This window comes from Rana temporaria, chromosome 12 (genome assembly GCF_905171775.1).
Source record: "Rana temporaria chromosome 12, aRanTem1.1, whole genome shotgun sequence".
In the NCBI taxonomy this organism is placed as follows: Eukaryota; Metazoa; Chordata; class Amphibia; order Anura; family Ranidae; genus Rana; species Rana temporaria.
In genome coordinates this window covers 552,552-577,324 of record NC_053500.1, presented here as the reverse complement: position 1 = coordinate 577,324, position 24,773 = coordinate 552,552, and the positions used below count along the sequence as shown (strand labels likewise).

Below are 24,773 nucleotides of genomic sequence, written 5' to 3'. Positions count from 1 at the left end.
AAAGAACTTGCGCCCTTAGTTACGGCGGCGTAACGTATCTGTGTCGGCATAAGCCCGCTTAATTCAAATGTGGATGATGTGGGTGTGTTTTATGTATATTAAAGCGGGAGTTCACCCAATTCCTTTTTTTTTTTCTCTTTTCCCCCTTAGATTCATGCTCGTTGTGTCTAGGGGAATCGGCTATTTGTTTTAAAATATGATCCGTACTTACCCGTTTTCGAGATGCATCTTCTTCCGCCGCTTCCGGGTATGGGCTGCGGGACTGGGCGTTCCTTCTTGATTGACAGTCTTCCGAGAGGCTTCCGACGGTCGCATCCATCGCGTCACTCGTAGCCGAAAGAAGCCGAACGTCGGTGCGGCTCTATACTGCGCCTGCGCACCGACGTTCGGCTTCTTTCCGAAAATCGTGACGCGATGGATGCGACCGTCGGAAGCCTCTTGGAAGACTGTCAATCAAGAAGGAACGCCCAGTCCCGCAGCCCATACCCGGAAGCGACGGAGAGGATGCATCTCGTAAACGGTAAGTACGGATCATATTTCAAAACAAATAGCCGATTCCCCTAGAGAAAACGAGCATGAAGCGAAGGGGAAAATGTGTAAGGTATGGGTGAACCTCCGCTTTAAATGTGACCCCGCGTACTTGACGTTTTTTTTTACGAACGGCGCATGCTCGAAAATCTGCCGCAAAACGTCATTGCTTTCGACGTGAACGTAAATTACGTACATCCCTATTCGCGAACGACTTACACAAACAACGTAAAATTTTCAAAACTCGACGCGGGAACGACGGCCATACTTAACATAGGATACGCCTCATATATCAGGGGTAACTATACGCCGAAAAAAGCCTAACGTAAACACCGTAAAAAAATGCACCGGCCGAACGTACATTTCTGAATCGGCGTATCTAGCTTATTTGCATATTCCCTGCTTAACTATACGGAAGCGCCACCTAGCGGCCAGCGTAAATATGCAGCCTAAGATACGACGGTGTAAAACACTTACACCGGTCGTATCTTAGGGCAATCTATGCGTAACTGATTCTATGAATCAGGCGCATAGAACGACCGGCCGAACTCAGAGATACGACGGCGTTTCTGGAGATCCTCTATGAATCTAGCCGAGTGTCAGCCTGTTCAGTCATACTTCCCCAATTAATAGCCCTACTTACAATTACAAAAATATAACCTACAATTAAAATCACGCCATTATACAGAAAGCGGCAAAAAACATAAGGTTCTTTTGCTTAGCAATACTTGACCCCATCCAGAGGACAAAGAATCAAGATTCCGAACACAGAACAGCAAAAATGTTCAAAAAAATTGAAGTATGGTTTTCTTACCATAGGTCAGCCTTTGCTGGATCTGGACGTCTTTTTGGCTTTTCCCACTCGAGGTTCGCTAAATTAGGAAGATCTGATGGCCTCTTACCTGGCTCGCCAAACTGTATGGAAAATTTTAAGCTTCTCCCTGAAAGCACAAATATAGCTCTCTTGTATAATGCCGGGAAAAGTGCACTGTTTTATCTCTAAATAACACAGACACAGATGCTGGTTTTACATTGAGCTTAGCAGAATCCTGTCTTAGGATGGGCAGCCCCGTTTATTTATACTGTCAACATGAATAACAAAAGGAAGGTGGTGGCTTCAGAATCAGCCAGACATTTGTATTCTTTCAAAAGAACAAATCACACACATGTATATATTCAAATAGAATACTAGTGTGCAGATGGTCGTGTGCAAAGCCATGCGGCATACTTTCTGTGAGACACAAAGGGCCAGATTCACGTACGATCACGTATCTTTGTGCGGGCGTAACGTATCTGATTTACATTACGCCTCGGCAAATTAGACGGGCAAGTGCTGTATTCTCAAAGCACTTGCTCTGTAAGTTGCGGCGGCGTAGCGTAAATCGGCCGGCGTAAGCCCACCTAATTCAAATGTTAAACAGGGTGGCGTGTTTTATGTTAATGTGCAGTGACCCGACGTGATTGACGTTTTGCACTTACGGCGCATGCGCCGTCTGTGGAATATCCCAGTGTGCTTTGCGTCAAAGTACGCGGCAAGGACGTATTGGTTTCGACGTGTACGTAAATGACGTCCAGCCCCATTCACGGACGACTTACGAAAACGACGTAAAATGTTTAAATTTCGACGCAGGAACGACGGCCATACTTAACATTGGTACGCCGCACTTACGCCACCATATAGCAGGGGTAACTATACGCTGGGAAAAGCCTAACGTAAACGGCGTAACTTAACTGCGTCGTGTATCTAGCTCATTTACATATTTAGACGCGTAAATCAGCTTACACGCCCCTAGCGGCCAGCGTAAAAATTCAGTTAAGATCCGACGGCGTAAGAGACTTACGCCTGTCGGATCTAACAGATATCAATGCGTAACTGATTCTAAGAATCTTCAGTCCTCTGAGAATCCGGGCCAAAGTGTCTCACAATTTGAACACTACTTACAGGGCTCTGAACATGATTGTGTGCACATTCCCACTGCTACCAATGACGCAAGCCATACTCTATCATGGCTCGGGGGGGCATAATTTTTGTATGGTTATGCTTTGGTTCCCATGTATGCAGATCTGTTTGCTTGGAGTCGTTAATGCATTCGCCATGAAGTGGCCAGTCTCTTGGTGAGGCATGAAAGAACATCCCTAAGAGAGCAAACAGATCTGCCATGTCCACAGGAAGGCTTTTGCAGCCAATGGTCTTCCACCAACGTCTGTATGTGTGAAAACCCTCACATGAGCGCATTACAGCAAAACCGATACTGGGGGACATCTGACAACATACATTAATAAAAATTTCCACAACAATAGAGATGGTATTGTAAGCTGTGGGAGGTTATTCACTGACCAAGAAAAAAGGTGTAGATAAAGAATAGAAGGGGTCCGAGGACAGAGTCTTGGGGGACCCCTACAGAAAGAGGAAATGGAGAGGAGGAGACAGAGTTGTAGGTAACACTGAAGCAGCGCAGTGGTAGGTAGGAGAAGAACCAGGATAGAGCAGAATCTTAAAGTCCAAGATAGTGGAGTTTATTGAGAAGGAGCGGGTGGTCAAGTAGTAAGAGTATGGAATAGTAGTCATTGGTTTTAGCTGTTAGTAAATCATTAGTGAGTTTTAGTAGGGCAGTTTCAGTGGAGTGTAGTAAGCGTAAGTAGTAAGTTTAGAGGTGAATGGGAGCAAGGAGATGGGTCTTAAGTTGTTCATGCTGGTGGAGTCCAGTGAGGGCTTTTTAAGTATGGGGGTGATCAAGGCATGTTTTAGAGGGGTGAGGTGACCGTAGTAGTTGCAAGGGAACAGGATACAGGAGACAATTGGTTAGGTGGGCATCTGAGAAAAGTTTGGTAACCTCTTTAGTAGTAGCTGGTTAGACGGGGTATGTTAAAGCGGAGCTCCACTGATCGGAACCCTCCCCCCCTCCGTTGTCACATTTGACACCTTTCAGGGGGGAGGGGGGTGCAGGTACCTGTCTAAAGACAGGTATTTGCACCCACACAGTATCGGGGAGACTGCGGGCATGATGTCACCCCCCCCCCCCGTTGTGTTCTGGGAACACTCGGCTCCCAGTACACACAGGGAGCCAATTGGCAGGAGTAGCGCGACTCGCACATGCGCCGTAGGGAACCGGGCAGTGAAGCCGGAGCGCTTCACTTCCTGGTTCCCTCACTGAGGATGGCGGGGGGGGCAGCAGAGTGACTAGCGATCGCTCGTCCTCTGCTGCGGACGGTGCTGGACTCCAGGACAGGTAAGTGTCCTAATATTAAAAGTCAGCAGCTGCAGTATTTGTAGCTGCAGGCTTTTAATATTTTTATTTTCAGCGGAGATCTGCTTTAAGGTTTACAGTAGAGGTGTGCTCATGTATTACATCAATCTTGTCTTTGAAGTGATTGGCAATCTCTTGGGCAGCGAGTGAGTTACTGGATGGAGGGGTGAGTGAGTGAATAACTTGTATAGCGCTACAAATGCGAACTGAATCACCTTAAGGCGCTTATTTCCATCCGGTGTTGTCCTTATCCTTCAGAAGAGATGAGTCTTACGTTTTTTCCTGCAGGCCCAATGGTTTTCTTCCATGCGGATGTTTGTGGGCAGAGCGTTCCATAGCCGTGGTCCTTTGACTGCAAATCTTCGTTCTCCCTTTGATTTGTAGCGGGACTTGGGAATGTGGAGGAGGTTTTGGTTAGTTGATCAGAGAATGTGATTGGGGGTGTAATGCTTTATTTTCTCACACAAGTATTGAGGAGCGTTTCCTTGTGTGCACTTGTGGGTAAGACAGAGGGTCTTGAATGTGATCCTATGCTTTACGGTTAGCCAATGAAGGGTCCTTAGTGACGGAGTGATGAATTCATATGTTTTTTTCCCCGTTACCAGTCTGGCTGCCGTGTTCTGGACGACTTGTAGACGCAAAATCTGATATTTAGGTAGGCCAATAAAGAGGGAGTTTGCATAGTCAAGTCGGGAATTGATGATAGTTCCAACTACTACTGCTATGTCTTCTTTTGGAATGAAGGGGATGAGTCTACGCAGCAGCCGGAGGAGATGGTGGGATCCACTGACTACTGATCCTATTTGTGCATCCATCGACATTTCAGAGACAAAGATGACTCCGAGACTTTTGACTTTGGTGCTCGGGGTGATCATCTGTCCAAGGATGGTGGGTGGTGTCCATGAAATCTCAGCTTTTGTCTTTTTCAGTTTGCTTGGAGGAGAAGAAGTTCTGTCTTGGATCCATTGAGTTTGAGGGAGCTCTCAGTCATCCAATCATCGATCAATGCGAGGCATTTTCCTAGACTGTTATATTGGTCTTTTTTCCTGATGATGCGAAAGTAGAGTTGAGTGTCGTCAGCATATGAGTGGTAGCACAGGTCCCGTTTACTGATGATTTTGAGGAGTGGGCGGAGGTAGATGTTGAAGAGCACGGGTGACAGGGGTGATTCTTGAGGGACTCTGCAAGAAATTGCGCGAGTTTCAGAGGAGAAGGCTCCTAGTTTTACTGTCTGAGAACGATTTTCTAGAAAGATGCGAACCATGGTAGATCTGCGTCTGTGACTCCTGCTACTTCTTTAAGGCGAATGAGTAGCTTTGTGGTCTACAGTGGCGAAAGCTGCACTGAGATCCAGCAGCACCAGGGGACATGATTCCCCGTCATCTGCTGCTTCGAGGGCATCATCCCATATTTTGAGAAGTGCTGTTTCAGTGCCATGGCCTGGGCAGAAACCTGATTGGAGAGGGTCCAATAGTTTGTGTGTGTCCAAATGGAGTTGTTGCGGTTGTACTACAGCTTTCTCCATAATCTTGGAGATGGTGTTCAGGCTTGTTATCGGTCTGCGGTGATTTGGGTCTTTAGGGTCATGGTTAGGGGGGGCTTGATTATGCCTTGCTTGAGGGAGATTGGAACCATACCTTCTTTGAATGATTAGTTTACGAGATGCGTTATGGTGGGTGCCAAGATATCGGTACATTCTTTCAGGAGTTTTGTCGAAATGGTGTCATTTGTTGATGTACTGTCTAGAAGGCTTTTGATGTTTTTGGTAGTGTTGATGGTGATCGGGATCAGCACAAAATTTGTCAGTTGTACCATGTTTGTATTGACCTCCTCTTCTTGCTGTGGCGTGGAGTGAGGTTTTCAATTTTGTCAATAAAAAAATCCGATAGCTCATTACAGAATTCTTGAGTTTGATTTGCTGGAGGTTCTAGGCAGGTGGGGTTCATAGTCTGAGCGACTAATTTGAAGAGTTCGCGGGGACATTTTATGGCTTTTGATATGGTGTTTGAGAAATGTTCTTTTTTTGCTTTGAATATTGCTTTATGGTATTTATTAGTGAGTGCTTTGTAGTTTGTGCGGTTTTCCATTGTGGGATTTCTTCTCCATGCTCCTTCGGCTCTTCTGCGTTCTTGCTTCTGTAAAGTAAGCGTGTCATTGAACCAGCCTGAATTGTTTTTGCCGCTGAGTGCTCTACGTTTTCGGAGCCACTGTCTCTGCTGTTTGTAGCAATGCTCTGCGGGGGACAAAGCAGGAAGAGAAGAGCTGACGGGGCCTGGATGACAAGGTATAAGAGAGACAAAGTAGGTTTGTTTGGCACTGGCAGCATGGAGGCAGGTTTTGTATATAAGGAGGGTAGACTTATACAGGGTGAAGTCCTGAAGGGATTTGGTTTTACGACATAGTTCATTAAGAGCCCAGCAATGTCTCTTAAGGTTTCTGGTGTAATCAAAATGCCATGGTTGTAATAGTCTGCGTGTTTTCTGATTCTGCGTGTAGTTAGAGGAGCAAGTGCATCCAGTGAGGATGAGACTGTTGTAGACAGAGGTGGCCAGGTCAAGACAGGACAGGGGAGAGATTTTTTCACAGAAGCGGTCAATAGCAGAAAAGAGAAGAGGAGGGTTAAAGTGTCAAAAGTTTCTACAAGCAGTTTTTTGCTGCTTAGAGGTATAGGTGGTTGGAAGAATACAAGGTTGAGGGTATTACCATCAGAGTGAGTGGAAGTACTTGTCCATTGTGTAAGGTCAAAAGATGAGGTTAAGTTGAAAAGTTGAGCTGTAGCTGGGCTGCTAAAATTAAACAGGAATGTTAAAGTCAACAAGAATAATAGTGGGTATTTTAGAGGAGAGAAAGTAGAGTAACCAGGCAAAGAAGTAATCGAAAAAGCATGATACTATACTGTCATGCATGCACACACCCTAACTTTTTCGATAATTAGTGTTTGAAGGTGTAAACAGCTTTCATTTATATATGACTATATAAGGCCTCTTGCGTGGATGACTCTTGCATTGCATTTTGTAATGGCTACCCAGCTAGGGAGAGGGTCTCAGCCGTTGGAGAAGTCCTTTTCCCTGGCAAGCTGCGATATGCAAGTACCGCTGGTATCCCCGTCCAATAGATCCAGAGAGAGGGTTCCCCTTCACGAACGAGACAAGGCTACGTTGAAGGGTCAAGCAGGACTGATTTAATGGGACATTTTCCTTAGCTTATATGTGGTTACAACTGTGACAGGAACAATGACAATCTCCGCCCCCCTTCACACAGATACTTTGAAATAATGACATCTCCTTGAATCAATCAGTCTCTAGACATTCCGGCACCAAGACCCACTTAACATGACCTGGCCAGGCACATTCCTTTCTCAATAGAATTCAATTAACCTTTAGAACAATACACACTCACACATCATCACGTTAGCATACACCTGGCAGGAGGCTGTAACTACACAAAGGAGAGGCCATTAGCTATGCAAAGGGAATATTAGCATTCAGCAGTGGAAAAAGTCACTCTACAATTAACCCTTTGAGCTCAGAATAGTTCATAGGTCCGTTACACATTTCTTTTCGATTTTCAATGAAAATCATTGCACCAGAAAAAGCATGATACTGGTCCAGAAGGCCAATAAACCACTTCAATCCTCAAAGAAATTGGAGAAAACAAATACAGTGGGTCTTGAACGAGGAGAGGGATAGAGAGGGAGGGGTAGGAAGTATTTGAAAGGTGCTCAGTGGGGATAGAAGGAATCCAACTCCACCTCCTTACCATCTGCTGGGTCTGGATGAATGAGTCCAGCGGAGGCCACCATGGGAGAGGGCAGCAGGAGAGTCAGAGTCAGAAGTATGTTTAAGACACTGTGACGAACGCCGTAAATGCTTTCTCTGTCCGGTACCACATGATCCAAGATCTTTTAGCCCATCCAGTCACCAGCCGTAACACAGTGTAGAGTGAGAACATCAAACTGATTTTTTTCACACATGAACACAACAGATATCCAATTCGGGACCATCACCTCCGTTTGGAATTTAGGGCGGGGTAAACTGTCCAATCAGCAAGGAGAGCTGTTGGAGGAATCCCCCCCCCCCACAGCCAGGGAAGACCGAGACAATAAAACAATGGAATACAACCACAACCCAAACGATGAGACAACACACAATATATAAATATATACAAGTTTCCAGTGTGGCTGTAAAGAGAGTGCGTCTAGTACAGATCAGAATGGGGTTCTCGGGCTCCCCACCCAAAGTGACTCTTGTCATACATCTCTCCTTACGGCAGGAGACTAACACCAGAGGAGACCCCAAACGGGTTGACTCCAAAGTTAGTCAGTAGTTCCAGTCCCCCAAATGCCGGTATCCCCACAGTTCCCCAAATTGTCCCAAACAGAGCATTACTTACCCAGCCAACCTCTGCCTCTCTCAGAGAACAAGCCTGCCAGTGGGGAGAGCGTAGACTGGTCTTTCTCCCGGGAGTCCTTTCAGCCACTGGAGAGAAGACAGGGTGACTGGGTTTTACTGGGAATCTTGTTGATGGGAGAGTCCATCTGCATTTTGGTGTTGGCTCCCCATTCGGTACTGAATAGTGAAGTTATAGGGTTGTAAGGCCAAACTCCAACTTAGCAGGCGACTGTTATACCCTGAGACCCGATTCAGCCAAACAGGGTTGTGGTCCGTGAGAATGGTGAACTCCCTGCCGTACAAATAGGGTTGCAGTTTTTTTAAGGCCCATACTGTAGCCAGGCACTCCTTTTTGATGGTGTCATAGGCCACCTCGCTGTCCAGCAACTTTCTGCTAAGGAATACCATCGGGTGTTCTTTCCCCTCCTCATTTACCTGGCTGATGACAGCCCCCAGCCCATATGTGGAGGCATCTGTCTGTACAATGAACCTTTGCTTGTAGTTTGGAGCTTCAGGATGGGATCGTGGGAGAGATCCTCTTTTAGCTGGTCAAAGGCGGTCTGGCAGGTTGGGGTCCACGTCACCATCCTTGACATGGTCTTCTTGGTCAGGTCCGTCAGTGGCTTGGCAATTGTGATGAAATGGGGAACAAATTTGAGATAATAGTTTGCAGTGCCCAAAAAGGGCGCAGTCTGCCTCCCCCACCCGGTGTCCCAAGTATTGCACCTTGCCCATTCCCATCTGGCACTTATCGGGCCTTTTTTTGCATATCCTAATTGGGACGTCCTGGGATGAGGATATTATCTGCTTTCTGTCCGATGTGTATGCAGGCACAATCCTGCATAGGCTCAATTGACTAACTTTTTAACTAAAGTAGTCTACCTCTTCTGGTAAGCGCATCCTTTTCTCATCAGCACAGTTATTGGGTGGTTAAGAAGACTGGAATGTGGTGGTGGCATTTTCCTTTTTTTCACTAAAGAGCAAGATTATATCAACCAAGAAGAATTTCCTTCACGTTGTGTGTACTTCGTATATGACACATTTATCACAAGATTTGGGACTTTAATGTCATGTGTTCATGACAAAGAGACATTGTTTTGAAATCTTATATTTAATAATAGTATTTTGTATTTAATATCATTATTTTCTTTCACAGGATTATTATATTTATTTACTTATCACTGAGTGGTATAGCGCCCTCTATCTATCCCTTCATACATTACAATCAGCATTGTTTAAGAGGTGCAGCTTAATTTGTTTTTTTATATTGATTTATTATATTTTTGGCGCTGAATTTCACTTTTTCACTTGGGCCGGATAGTGAGGTTGGCCCCTGCAATTAGGTCTAGGACTGTACCCACATGCCGGAGGTGGTCTTCCCATGTTTCACTGAAAATGGCAATGTCATCAAGGTAGGCGCAGGCAAAGTCTTGACAGCCCTGCAGCAACTGATCCACCATGTGCTGGAAGGTGGCAGGGGCATTCTTCATCCCAAAGGGCATGCTGAGAAATTTAAACAGTGTTCCGGATGGCTTCTGGAACTCGGTAAGGGGTTTGTTGGATGGGCCGCGTTTGCAAGGTTTCCACATGATGAGTGGTGAGGGTCGTCCTTCCGGGCTGAGAGGAAAAGATGGGACGGCAGTGGTGCACAACGGTCTTCATGGACACCTGCTGTTCCTGGCTGAGCTGGGGGCCCAGGGGTTCCTGGTGTACGTCAGCCGAGTGGCGCGCTACACCTCCAGGAGATCAAGTATGACTTTGTCATCTTCTTCAGAGGGTAGGGGGCAGACCGCCAGGACAGGAAGGTTTCTGTCATGGTATTCAATGATCATATTGACGTGCACAGTCTTTTGCCGCTTCCCCCCGATCATCCAGAGCGAGAACATCGTTGGTCTCATTTAACTTCTTGATGATTCAAAAGGGTCCCTCCAATGTAGATTTTAATTTGTTTTGGGACTATCGTCAGGACCTGTTGGCTCTCCGCAAACTCGCGGGTTCGAGCTTTGCGGTCATACCATGTCTTTTGGCGGGTTTGGACAGCCTTGAGTTGGTCCGCCACGAGCCCAGCAACTTATACCATTCGTTCATGCAATTCTAGGATGTAGAGGACCACAGGAACCCACAAACTGTGTAGTTGTCCCTCCCAGTATTCTTTTAGCAGGGTCAGGGGGCCTCGGACCTTCCTCCCATACAGCAGCTCAAAATGGGGAAAACCCAGTAGATTCCTGCGGGACCTCCAGGTAGACGAGTAGAAGGTGGGGGAGGTGCCGCTCCCAGTCTGGTTCCTGGTCGATAAGGCACGTAGCATGACCTTCAGAGTCCAGTTGAAACGCTCACACAGTCCGTTGGTTTGGGGGTGATAGGGGGTGGTCCCGGGTCCAGAAGCCTGTCAGAGTAGGGTCATCGACTAAGTCCTGTTTAAACTGGTCCCCATCCCAGGTTATTCCACTAGTGGCAGGCATTGAGGAAGGGTAACTCACCACAGGTGGCAGATTTCCATCCAGGTGTTGGAGCTCCTCATGCGGCTAGGTGGCTTCCCGCCGGGCTTGATTTCGCGTGACGGCCCCGACAAAGTGACACTGGAGGTCACCGACATTCCCAAGAAGCACATCTGCAGGTAATCCTCCCATTACTCCGACATCACAGCGATTGGGGCCCAGTCCATAGTCCAGGGTGACAGTAGCGAGGGGAATGAAGCATTTGGTGCCGCCTGCCAATCGCATCACTATTCCTGGGCCGGGCTGGAGAGCACCAGGGCTCACAACTTGTGGGTCCACAATAGTGAAGAACGCATCCGAATCTCAGAATCCCAACGCCGTTTGACCGTCCAAGGTGACCTCTTGTAGGTGCTTTCCTTGGAGAAGCGATGTAGGGGCCTCAGCCGATTGTAGGCCAAAGACTCCTGGAAGAGTGTCCCAGTCGGCAGAAGAGGAACACCAGTCTGGAGGGGGTGGCAGCAGGTCCTCAGGAGCTTGGTACAGATCCACATAATGTACTGGTATGCCAGGGCTAGGTCCGAGAGACTTAGTTCTGGCAGGGCAGCTGGCCTGATAGTGACCAGGCTGCCCACAGCCGAAACAGAGCCTTTCCAAGGTGGGTCTTGCTGTGGAGAAATCAGGTGGTGTGGTAGCGTGACCCGAGGGGTTGGTGCTGCCTGGGGGTTCATCCGACTATGGGAAGGCATCTAGGGCCCAGAGGTGGAGCTGGACCTTGGGATCAAGAGGGCCTCATCCGCTAAGGCTGCAGATTTCTCTAGGGTGGCAGGGTTTCTCTCCCACTGTCGGAGCTCGGGGGGCACTTGAAAAAGAATCGTTCCTTCAGGACAGTCTGTATGATCCCCTCAGGGGAGGCGGCTCCCCTTCCAGCCATTGGCGGCATGCTACAGACAGCTTGTGCGCAAACATTTTGAAGGAGGTCTCGGGGACCCGAGGGGTAGTCCGGAACTGAGCCAATACGCCTCTGGCGATACAGTGTAATTGTCCAGTACTGCGCATTTTAGGTCCTCATAGCTACGTTTCTTGAGAAGGTCCATCATGCGATAAGCCTCAGCGGCTCCCCTTCCAGCAGTCCTACTACATGGTGGGTCCAGTCTGCTTGGTAGGGCTTAAAGTGGTGGCTCGGTTTTTTCTTTGCAGTCTCCCATTCCTTTTGTCTTTTTTGTGCCTTTTCAATGGCTGCAAGCTTTCTTTCGGTGGTGACATCCTTCCCCAGAATGGCCATCTCTTTCTCATACCAGACAACCCAAGGGCTCCTGCTGCCTGGGCTGGGAGGCTCTGCTCTTTCTTCAATGGGAAGTGCATGACCCCCATCTGTGGTCGACTCCTCCTGTTTTCCTCCAGCAACTGGACCAGCTGGTCCTTATTCAGTCCCCTGTGGTTGAGACCCAACATTCTGGCTCTTTCTTGGAGACTGCTTGCTGTCCAATGGTGATACTCTGGGGCATCAGTGCTCCTGGTGTGCAGACTTTCATCAGCCATATTGAGCACTCTCGTCCCGCTGCTGCCAACCAGTTGTGACAAATGCCTTAAATGCTTTCTCTGTCCGATACCACACAATCCAAGATCTTTTAGCCCACCCAGTCACCAGCTGTAACACAGTGTAGAGTGACAAACATCAAACTGATTTATTTTCACACATAAACACAACAGATATCCCACTCGGGACCATCACCCCTCCTTTGAAATTCAGGGCGGGGTAAACTGCCCAATCAGCAAGGAGAGCTGTTGGAGGAACCCCCCCCCCCCACAGCCAGGGCAGACAGAGACAATGGGCCAGATCCTCAAAAGGGATACGCCGTCGTATCCCTGTTTCTATCTTTGGAACTGATCCACAGAATCCGTTTCCAATAGATAGACAGAAGATCCGACATGTGTAAGAGACTTACACTGCTGGATCTTAGGATGCAGTACCGCATCCGCCGCTGGGGGCATTTCGAGTCGAAATGCCGCTTTCGGGTATGCAAATTAGCACTTATGGAGATCCACGAACCTTTTCTGCTTTGTTTTTTCTCCGTAAGTATTAGTTTGCCTGCGTAACTTTAGGGCTGCTTTTACAAAGTGTAAACTGTTTACACCTTGTAAAAGTAGACCCTTCTTACCCGCGACGCTGTTATTTTTTTTTTTTTTTCTCGCTTTTTTTTTTTTTTTCCCGACGCAACTTTTTTTACCCGGCGCGATTCACAAAACTCGGCGTAACGTAAAACCGCGATATGCCCGTCGGGAAAATGACGTCACGAGCATGCGCAGTACGTCCGGCGCGGGAGCGCGCCTAATTTAAATGGGACTCGCCCCCATTTGAATAGGAACGCCTTGCGCCGGCGGAATTTAAGTAAGTGCTTTGTGGATCGTGCAAGTTACGGCGGCTGGCTGTGGATCTGGCCCAATAAAACAATGGAATACAACCACACCCCAAACGATCTCAGCAAAAAAAAATCCAACAGCATGAGACAACTCACATTATATAAATATATACAAGGTTCCAGTGTGGCTGTAAAGAGAGTCCTTCTAGTACAGATGACTCCTGTCACACACACTATACTAGTAATGGCAGTGATTACCGACTTACAGTGTGACTGTGATAGTGTGGCAGGCAATTAGGGACTGGTGCAAACTGACATTGGCTGGGAGGAATGTTAACGGACCATGGCCCGGATTCACGGAGAGCGGCGTATATTTCATATGCGCTACGCCAATGTAACATTGAGAGGCAAGAACTGTATTCACAAAGCACTCGCTCCCAACATTGCGCCGGCGTAGCGTAAATTGTCCGGCGTAAGCCCACCTAATTCAAAGTAGGAAGGAAGTGTGCGTGATCCATTTAAATGAGCCGTGACCCCATGCAAATGATGGGCCGAACGAACGGCGCATGCGTGCGCATGCTCAGAATCACGTCGAATTTACTCCCTAAGATACGACGGCTCAATGCCTACGACGTGAACATAACCTACGCACAGCCCCATTCGCATACGACTTACGTAAACGACGTAAAATACAACGGCTGTTATGATGTCCATACCTTTGCATGGGATACGCCTCCTTATATGTGGAATAACTTTACGTCGGACTTACGCCTTACGTAAACGGCGTAGATTACAGCGACGGGCATAAGTACGTTCGTGAATCGGCGTATGTAGGTCATTTACATATTCGACGCGTAAATCAATGGAAGCGCCCCTTGCGGCCAGCGTAAATATGCGCCCAAGATACGACGGCGTAGGAGACTTACGTCGGTCGGAGGAAGCCAAATTTCAGGCATATCTTACTTGCAGAATCAGGCGCATAGATAAGACGGCGCATCCGTGCACTTACGCGGCGTATCAGTAGATACGTTGGCGTAAGTCTTTCTGAATCCGGGCCTATGACACTATCTGTCGTCACTAGTGACACTAATACAGTGATCAGTGATAATACTATACACCAGGGCTCAAAATTTCAAGTCCTGAGCTACTAGCCAGGCCTCAAGGCACCACCCAACCCCTACCATGTCCCGCCCCCTAATCCCACCCCTAGACACGCCCTCATAAATGATCTCATGAAATGACACTTAAATGTTTTATGCAGAATTAAATTATAAAAATAAATATTAACAACTTTATCCGTGCCCAAAATGCAGCTTGCCCATGTCTACCAATGTAGCACGTGACCCCAGTGCAGCCACGTGTCCCCAGTGCAGCCACGTGTCCCCAATGCAGCCAGTGTCCCCGATGCAGCAAAATGTCCCCAGTGGAGTCTGTGTCCCCATTATAGCCAGTGTCCCCATTGCAGCCAGTGTCCCCAGTGGAGCCAGTGTCCCCAATGCAGCAAAATGTCCCCAATGCAGCCAGTGTCCCTGTGATGCATTTGCCTATATGTCTCAGTTTAATTCTCCCTGCTTGCCCTGTGTGATTCAGTCCTCGGCTAACAGGTTATTGACGTGCCAATGTCCCCTCACTATTTCTAAAGGTTAATTGATCTATTGTGTTGTGTGAAGGAGATCTGTGTTTAAGTGGCTTGTGTTAATTATTCTGATTGCTCCAGTGTGGTAATTATCTCTCTATATGCGGGGTCGAGCCGTCTAGTTAATGTATTCAGTACAACTAGTAATCAGCGTCCTTGATGTCATTGTCTAAAGAAAATGTGTTTTCAGACTCGGCTCCGTCGTGTCTGCCTAATCATCTGTATGGAAGCCCCAGTGTGAGGGGGGCGGAGATTTGTCATTGTAACAGTTTTGGAAATGACATATAAGCTGTGTGTTATAACATTAAAGTCTGTCTTGTTCTAGCAGTAAGCCTGGACTAATGTGTGGCTTAATGGGCGATCTCAGGAATATCCCTCCTAGTGGAATATTGGGGTGATGTTCTTATGGAAGAAGGGAATCTTTGACGGGGATATCATACCAATACCGTCACAGTCCCCAATGCAGTGAGTGTCCCCAATGCAGCAAAATGTCCCCAGTGGAGCCAGTGTCTCCATTGCAGAAAAATGTCCCCATTGCAGCCAGTGTCCCCAATGCAGCAAAATGTCCATATTGCAGCCAGTGTCCCCATTGCAGCCTACTTGTGCTGGGTAAGAGAGAGGAAAGGAGAGGAGCCTGGTTGTTCAAAGCACGGGGAACATAACAGCTTTCAATTCAATAGCTGTGTTCCCCGCCGCGAGCCGTCATATACAGCCCCTCCCCCCTTGTCTGGGAAAGTTTGATAGACAGATCACCTGTCCAATCCTGGGATGTCACTTACAATTCTACTTCCTCCTCCCCTCTACCTTTCTCTGTTGGGGTTCCCCAAGGTTCTGTTCTTGGATCTCTCCTAGATTCAATCTACAGCTCCTCCCTTCGTCAGCTGATTGCCTCCAATGGCTTTCAATTTAATTTCTAAGCTAATGACACCCAAATCTTTCTCCACTTCTCAGCTTTCCTCTTTTATTGGTTGAACTAAATGGACTTTTTTCAACCTGACTGTGACAGAGAGAGGCTCTGTCCCTATGAAAATGGAGAGAAAAGGAACACAGAGTGGAGTTTAAATGGAGAAAAACGTTCTCCAGTTTTTGCTATTGCTGAATGGGACTCTGTAGTTTGGAGATCCCCAAGAGTTTTGGGTGGGGCAGGATCTCCAACCCTGTGTCCGGGTCTTGTGGATAGCCAGCAGGTTATGTGCCCAGGTTCAAACAGCCCATATAACGAGGGGCTGGTGAGAGCAGTAGGAGGAAGGTGGAGTTGCAGAAGTGGCAGCTATTGAGTGAGAGTATCGGTCTGAAGATAGACATTCTGGGCAATAAGAAGTTTAAAGCTGTGTGCGCTTGAGGAGCCCAAGACTGTGTGCATCCAACCTGTGGGCCTGGAAAAGCTGGTGGTCTGAGGAACCAGTATTTATAGCAGCAGTGCTGCTGAAGAGTAGCCAGGTGGGCTAGCAATTTCATTTGGATTTTGTGTATTTTGCTGGAGAAGACCCCTGTGTGGGAAAGCTTCAGTTGGACTTTTTGTTTTGTTTTTTCCGTTTAATAAACTTAGGTTACCAGGGCCTTAACTATAATGCCTGTCTGACGTTGACTCACTGCACAATGCATCTAGCACTAAGCTAACGATCCCCATGTTACATGACTAATTATATAACGATATAGTTCACTGCATCAGTCTCCTCACGTATCACTAATATACTAATAGATATATCAGTCTGGATGTCACACCACTTCCTCAAACTTAATTTACCCAAAACTGAGCTCACAATATTTCCTCCCCCATGTGTCCCTTCCCCTGACTTCTCTGTCAAGATCCATGGCACAATTATCAGCCCATCCCCCAACAATAACTTACAAAGCCATCCACAAATCGGCCCCCAGCTACACCACTAGCCAAGTATCAAAATTCCAACCTAATCATTCTCTTCAGTCCTCCTAAGACCTCCAGCTCTCTAGTTCCCTTGTCACTTCCTCCCATGCTCGCCTTCAGGACTTCTCCAGAGCCTCTCCCATCCTCTGGAATTCCCTACCCCAATCTTTCTGACTATCTCCTACTCTGTCCACTTTTAGGCAATCCCTGAAAACCCTTCTCTACAGAGAAGCCTATCCTGCCTACACCTAACAACTGTATTTTAATTTTCTCCATCTGATCATCCCCCCACAGCTATTACTTTTTGTATCTCTTGACCCTCCCTTCTAGATTGTAAGATCTCAGGATCAGGGCCCTCTGATCCCTTATGTATTGAATTGTATTTTAATGGTACTGTCTGCCCTCATGTTGTAAAGCACTGTGCAAACTGTTGGTGCCATATAAATCCTGTATATTGATTTTCAGAGTTTATTTCTGCTTTATAGCCCAAAAATTTCCAATGCAGGTGGGCTGTGCCTACACTGCATGAGTCAACTGCTTCTTTTGTCCAGGGGTGAGCAGAAAGCTTATTCTCACCTGATCTTTCAATCCTCCAGAAAACAACACTCCCCCATGGTCCAAAGGTAGACTGTTCCTGGTTCCTGGACAGGCCTTGTGCTGGGAGGATGAAAGAATTAGGTAAACATATCTCCACTTTCCTCTCGCCTAGAAAATAAGCAGCTGACCCGTACAGTGCGGCCACAGCCCCACTGCATGGGAAACATTTTTCCTGGAGTTGGGCTTTAAAGGGGTTGTAAAGACAAAAATATTTTCCTCTTAAATGAAAGTCTGACAGTAGCTGATAAAGTAAAAAGTAATGTTTTGCATTATAACTAGTTTGATACCTGATGAAATCGAGCTGTTTTATTCACCTCCGTCACTCCTGAATCGTTATTCTCACTGACTTCCTGGTTTGCGGTGCGCATTCATTCTTGCTACATCACGGCCTAATGGGAACTACAGTTCCCATTAGGCTTAGCCTCCATGCCTGTGAGGGATAAGAGAGCATCTTCACGCAGGGCTGTAGTCATAGGGAGGGGGTGAGGGGCACATTCTGCTTTCCACCATGCAAAACGGCTCAGATGCTGGTGGAAACCAAGAAGAGGAGTGAAATGGCATTTTCAAACCTGGATTACTGTATTTTGGAGGTCAAAAGGAAAAACGAGGTAAGTGATATTTAAATGCTCTAGCTTACAGCAATCAATTGATCTAATAAAAAACAAACCTTTAGTGTTCCTTCAAGTTATTATCCTTAGAAGTGATTTAGGCCCCCTGAGTTCTGAATGTTTGCGTCTTCTGTTTACACACAGTGTCTCTCAACTCCTTAATATACACAACAGTATTACATACACAAGTCCTACTCTTGATACTATTACACACAGTGGACAAACATCTTCATCTGACTTTTGACCGATTATGGTATCATACAGATATTAAAAACCGCACTTCCAAATGTGGCTGCTGACATGTATTCCTCTCTCTTTCAGATCTGTTTGGTATAAGAAGATATCATCATGAGTCTGGGTAAGTTGCATTATGGGTTTGTTAGGGTTTTTTATACATACAGTAGTATACAGTACCCGTGTTCAGAGTTCTCAATGATTGTATTTTCAAATTAAGGTGACAAGCCGATGGAAAGTTGGACTGAGAACGATGTCAGCAGCTGGTTGTCTTCAATTCAATTAAAACAGGAATACATCACTAAACTTCATGAAGAAGAAGCCACAGGTGCAGTGCTAAAAATCCTCAGTGAACGTGATCTAGGAAAAATGGGAATGAAAAAACTTCAAATACAACTTTTACTCAGAAAAAGAGATGAACTGTTAGAAAAAGAGATTCAAAGAAAATCACCAAAGCGGGAGGACAAAGGGGAGGGGATAAGCTCCATTAATCCCCCAGACACAGGTTCATCATCTGCCAAACACAAGACAGAGGGGGAAGATCAGAGAAATAGTAAAATCCTACAAGAAAAACCTAGAGATACTCAGTCTGATCCAACAAAAAACAAGGAACAAACACATCAGACCAACAGAAATACTCAGAATGAAGCTACACCATATCCAGAAATGTCCAGTCCAGATGTAAATAAACTTGTGGAAAAGCAGTCTATAAAAAGTCCTAGTTCAGAAGAAGGACCCAGGGAGATCACGAAAAAGAAAAAGAAAAAAAACTCAGGTGCTAATACAAAACCACATCAGACAAAGGAAGGTCAACCGGGGGAGGGAGAGGAGACAACTTCAGGAAAGAGTACTGTATCTCACAGCTTAACAGAAAAAATGAACCCTTCTGGAAATAAAACCAAGCCGCCCACAGAAAATTCATTGGAGAATAAAGAGATTCCTCAGGGCACGTCACCAAAAAATCAGAATGCCCCTCAATCCGATACATCAAGGACACACAAAGAAAATATAACCAGAGAAGATAAACCCAAAACGCAGAATCCTTGCTGTACAAGTGCATTTGTAGAACCTTGTCAGCCACCTGGAAAAAAAACGGAGCAACCTCCAAAAACTAAAGGCCAAACAGATACAAAAGACCAATTTGCAGAAGGTTTAAGTCAAATAAATGTGTCGTCAGAGAACAAACCTCAACAAAACATTTGCAATCCAACCTCAGAAAACAAGTTAGTGTCTCCTGAGATCAGCAACATTGACAACATTGAGCCCAAAGAAGGTCAGCAAAATGCCACCACCAGAAATAAACCCAACCAAGTGGACAAACCAGTTCAGAAAAGTAAAAAAAAGAAGTCCGAGACACCTCATGAGACCATAAACCAAAAGCAGAAGGATGGGCAACATGTAAAAAGAACAGCTAAAGCTGAATCAGAAGACAAACCTCAAGAAAACCAGAGAAAATCATGTTCAGATGAGAAAAGTCCCACAAAGCAAAATTACAGTATAGAGGGAAAACTCCCAGAAATTAATATCAATTTAACAAAAAGATCTATTGAAGAGGACCAACTACCTCAGAGGAAAAGCATCAATGTTTCTGAAGAGCACCAAGATACAATGAGCCCAGAAGATAAAAACCAAATAGTGGCAAAAAGTTCTGAAAGGATCAATGGTTCAAAAGAGAACGCCAGACCAGTCCAGAAGCCAAAAGACTTACAATCTTTTACACAGAGCATTTTCCGACCCTTCAATAACCATGGTACAAATGTAAAATATGTGAAAAACCAGGTACTTACCCCTGAGACAGGTGTCATTAATCTGATCACTCCTTGTCATGAGTACAAATCATTTGCTATTGCCGCAGACTTGGATAGGCCAAGACTTCTAGCAAAACTACGAAAGGAGACCTTTAAATTTGCTGCCGCCTGTCTAAACATGAGAACTAATGGAACCATACACTTTGGCATCACGGACAGTGAGAAAGACAAAGGCTTCAGACATGGACAGATAGTTGGTATTCCAATTTACAATATAGAATGGTATGCAGATTTAAAAAATGATTTGGATCAGTGCTTTACTGAAGCCAGTGAATATGAAGCTGCAGCGGCGTGTATTTACCCCCCTGAATTTATTGAGGTTGTTGATGCGGAGTTGGAAGAGAAAAGGTTTGTTGTGGAAGTAGATATTGAGCCTCTATTTATCAGAGTAAAGGAGAAAACATTTCATGTGTGCTTGCCAAAGTTTGATAAGAAAAAGAATAAAACTTCTTATCAAGATAAAACTATATATGAGAGGATAGGGACAAAATCACAGTCCATAAAAATAGAGGAAATTAATACAGTAAACCATAGGAGATGTGAAGCAGATAAGAGGAGAAAGGAAGCCGAGGAGGCCAATGTCAGTGAAGCACACAGATATGAAAATCTAGGTAGAAAAGTATCTGTCCTGCTAACAAATGGTAAGCAGTACTTCGATGACACACTGCAATATGTACTCATCACAAACCGGTGCGAGAAACACCAACTACAACACTTAACCTTTTTGAAATACTTGAAAATGTTGTGTGTTTTTGATTTTGATGCAGAGTCTGACACCAGTGGGCTACACTCCAAGTGTAAAGATTACCATCTGTCAAATATATTCTCCTTAAAGAGCTATGCCAGTGAGTACGGGAAGAACCTGGATGACATTATTAATAATCTGGGGTTCTTCAAGCACACAAGCTGGATATTTTGTAATGGACGAAAGAGTTTTGATGGGGAAGATTTACCATGTGATGAGCAATCTTGGATCAAAGACAAAATGAAGCACTTTAAGAAAGCAGTTTCTTTAATATGTGATAATATTAAGAGAGGATCCTTCATTGTGCTCTTCATGCTGTTTTCCCCTGTGGAAAAGCCAATTGTTAAAGCCTTGATGGAATTTTATGAGGAATTGAGCGGGATGGAGTACATCACTTGTATCACAGAGTGTGAAGAATATTACACACAGTGGGCTGGCTTGGCACAAGCAACATGTAACAGAACAGAACTTGACCAAAGAAGTGTTGTTGGCATGAAGCTCAGCCATGTTGACGCTACAGTTCAAGACATGATTCCAGAAAAAAACTTCAACAGAATGTTACCCGTCTCTACAAAAGGAGTTTGTGTTCTTACAACACCTAAAGAAGAAAAAATGAACTCCCTAAACATCTTGTGTGTAAATGAGTGTGAAAACACCAACCTTAAGGCCATAGACCCCAAGACACTTGAAAGTGATTTCTATCGAGGAGGAAAAATAAGCTGGAAACATTTGTGGCTCGCTGAGCAGAAAAAATGTGGGGCATTCATTAAGCGCAATGCTTGTAAAGAAGTTGAGGGCATGCTGAAGGGCATCTTATATGAAGACACCGTGAAACTCCCTATAGCACGGATCAACATTTTTCACCAGCCAGGCAGTGGGGGGAGCACAGTGGCCAGGCAAATCCTCTGGAAAAACAAAAAGAACTTACGGTGTGCCATAGTGAACTCAAGATACCAAACTACAAAGGTGTGTGAACATGCGGTGGAGCTCAGAGAGTATGAAGAAGGGGATACTAAAAACTGTTTGCCGGTTCTCCTTCTTCTAGAAGACTGTACCGAAGAGTACATTGATGAATTAAAACACAGTTTACGAGAAGCCATGGTTCATAAAAAAGTGAGACGTGCAAAGACTCACTTTATCCTCTTGACCTGTAAACGTTCAAATGCACCAGAAAAGTCTTGTTCAGCCTCACCCATCGACACGGTCGCCATCACCCACAAGCTCAGAGATAACGAGAAGCTGCTGTTCAAAGGCAAAGCTAAAGAACTCAAAGAAAATTTTCCTTCTGATGATATGATCATTACTTTTGTTTTAATGAGTCAAGAGTTCAATAAGAAGTACCTGGAAGACTTTGTGAAGAATGTGATGGAAGATCTGGACCACTCTTCTCCAGTAACTCGTCTGATCAGATACGCAGCATTACTAAATCATTATGTTCAAAATTCTTATATCTCCCTTTCCCACTGTGAAGTCCTTCTGGGAATTCAGTCCTTTGTTACTCAAGACTACAGACTGAGCCAAAATCATGATCTCAACAGCTTAAGTGAGCAAGCACTGATCATGGAGCTAAGGGATGAATTAACATTCATTTCTGCCATTCGCATTTTACATCCTCTAATCGCAGGGGAAATTATAAATCAATATTCTACCCGTTCATACCCTCAGAGTAAGATTGCCCTGGAACTACTCAACGAATCTGCTGCTCTCAACCACAGATTTGCAAAGCAGCAATTTATAAAATGTATAAAAGACTTGTTTTTCCGGCGACACAAGAAAAGTCGTGGTGACAATGCAGATAGTTTCTTCTCACCACTAATAGAACACGTATGTAAGGAGGAAAGAGACACTGAGATGGCCATAAAGCTGCTACAGGTTGCCTTTGAGCAATTTGATAAAGATGCACATTTTGCACAACAACTTGCCAGACTCCATTATAAAAATTCTAAATTTGAAGAAGCAAAGAAATGGGTGGGAACCGCCAAAGCAAAGCTGCCGGATGATTCATATATATTGGACACTGAAGGACGCCTCTACAAGGAATGGTTTACCGTAAACCATGACAAGTATAAGGAGAACGGAAGCTCAGTAGATGAAATCCACCTGATTGAGCTTGGCCTTAAGTCCATGGAATGCTTCAGAGAGGCACAGAGAGCTGCAAATAATGACAAAGATACAATCAATAACTCCGGATATATGGGGGAAGTAGATACTGGATGCAACCTGCTAGAGCTGCTACTAACATTATTTGAAAACATAAAGAAAGACAAGGCAGAATTGGTGGAATATCTTACTGATGTGAAATACATTCCAGAAGAGATAAAGGACTCCTGGGCTAATCTACACGATCGTTTAAAAAGTTTGTACCAAAATATGTATAAAGCTCTAGAGTGGATTTCAGAAGACGTTGGCTGCTTTCAGGGGGATAAAATTGATGTCTGGGACACAACCAAGAAGGATGATTTTGTCGGGAATTGGTTAGTTAAGCAGACCAAATTATTTGCTGATTGTTTTAGATCTGTAGACCAGGCAGGACATTCTGCATCAGCTGAAGAAAATCCATTTGCCAGGAAGATGGCAATTTATAGCCTAGGGGGCAGCAGTGTGGCAACCATTCTGTCATTGTTATCCAATTCAAAGGTTGAACAATCAGTTTCAGATTTGGAGAAGATCATCAACTGCTATCCTAGAGACTTATCTGAAGACAAGCTGGATGATGGTGACCTCATTAGCCTCATAATGTGCCATATTGCTCTGGGAAGTGTCCAGCCGGACTCTACAAAACTTTTGGAATTCAAGAAATTGCTGGAGATAAGCCAACGGTTTCTGAATGAGCGAAAAACATTTCCTGCAAGTGCCTACTTTCTTATTTTCATGCTTTACTGGCCAGATAAAAACTTCCTAACCTCACAATATGCAAAGAAAGGCAATGTTCTGAACTTTGCAATGGAAAAAGCTAAACAGCTGCACCAGAAAAGAATTAAGGACGTCCCCGTCCGTAAGAAAAGAACAAACGTGCTCTTCTTCCTCGGGAAGGGCACCGGCCTGCAGAAGTTCATTTTCAGAAGTGCTATAGAAAGGCTTCTAAACCATCCATTAAATGAACGCACCTTCCGATTTGACAGCGACCCAAACGATAGAAAACTAATTCAGGACAAGCTAAAGAAAGTCGATGGATGGACAAAAAATAGAAAAGTCTACACAAAGGGCCCTTTCGGAAAAGGGAAGATCGAGGTCTTACCTCTAAACTATTCATCAGTTCCTCATGGGGATGAAAATGTGACTTTCTACCTGGGATTCACCTACATTGGATACGTAACTTACGGGATTGAAGTAAAAAAAACATTAAAGTGGATCTGAACCCAAGAAGAGAAATGTCATATATTGCACCTTGCCTGCCCTTAGATGTGATGGCTGCATTTGTTTTCTTTTTTTTTTCATTTGGTGATACTGTGATACACTTCTTGTCCTAGGGTGACAAAGCCTACTCACTGTACTGTATCAGTGGAGGAGGCAGCAATGTCACCCAAGGACTGAACTACAGAACACCTACCCCATGCCTACTTTTTGCCAGAACATGGAGGGAGGTGTTCTGTGGTACACACAGAGAACTAGGAACAAGGTGATACCAGTCAGAGCACAGCAAGTTATACGCTCATGAGATTTGTGACAGGATTGAATTGGTATTTGATGCTCTTATTGAACATGGCAAGCTTTACACACATTTTAAGCAGTTGCAAAATTTGGGTCCAACTTCTCCTTTATCACACCAGCAACAAAGTTTTCCATGAAATGAGCACGTTCCTGAACTATTTCACCAGTATGCTTCAGCATAATATGTATGCCTGTAAAAAAGATATATATGTATTTTTTTTTAAACGATTTAATAACTACAGCTGGTTTCATTTAGAAAAATAAACCAAAAAGTTATATAAAACTTGTTTATCTAATAAAGATTTTTTCTCTAATATTTGCTCCCAGCACTTATAATTGTGAATTACTAAGTAAATTGTGTGAAATGTACCCATATGACATCTTCTGCTTCAAAAACCTCATCAGGAACACTTCCTCCAGCTCCGGGCTCTTCCTCAGCACTCAAATTATAAGTGGAGCGTTCCTCTAGTTCAGGGGTGCCCAACCTTTTGAAGAGCGAGGGCCACTTAAGCAACTTGGTAACCATTCGAGGGCCACTATGAGCGGAAGACAGGTCACGGCTACTCTATAGGCCCTCCTATCCGCCCAGATGAAAGGGGATGAATTCTCTTCTATTTTTCGGATTGGAGGTAGGTGGGCATAAACAGACATCTGTCGCTCTA

General features: G+C 45.1%; 1 protein-coding gene across 1 annotated transcript in view; it reads left to right on the top strand.

The window, feature by feature from the left end:
- The window catches only part of LOC120919415 (sterile alpha motif domain-containing protein 9-like), a 43,288-nt gene extending 18,949 nt beyond the window's left edge, over window positions 1-24,339 (top strand). Inside the window, exons 2-3 of the mRNA XM_040331577.1 lie at window positions 17,995-18,031; window positions 18,128-24,339. Coding sequence (XP_040187511.1) covers window positions 18,022-18,031; window positions 18,128-23,817 — 5,700 coding nt within the window. The 5' untranslated portion in view covers window positions 17,995-18,021 and the 3' untranslated portion in view covers window positions 23,818-24,339. The remainder of the gene's footprint in view (window positions 1-17,994; window positions 18,032-18,127) is intronic.
- Window positions 24,340-24,773: the final 434 nt, after the last annotated feature.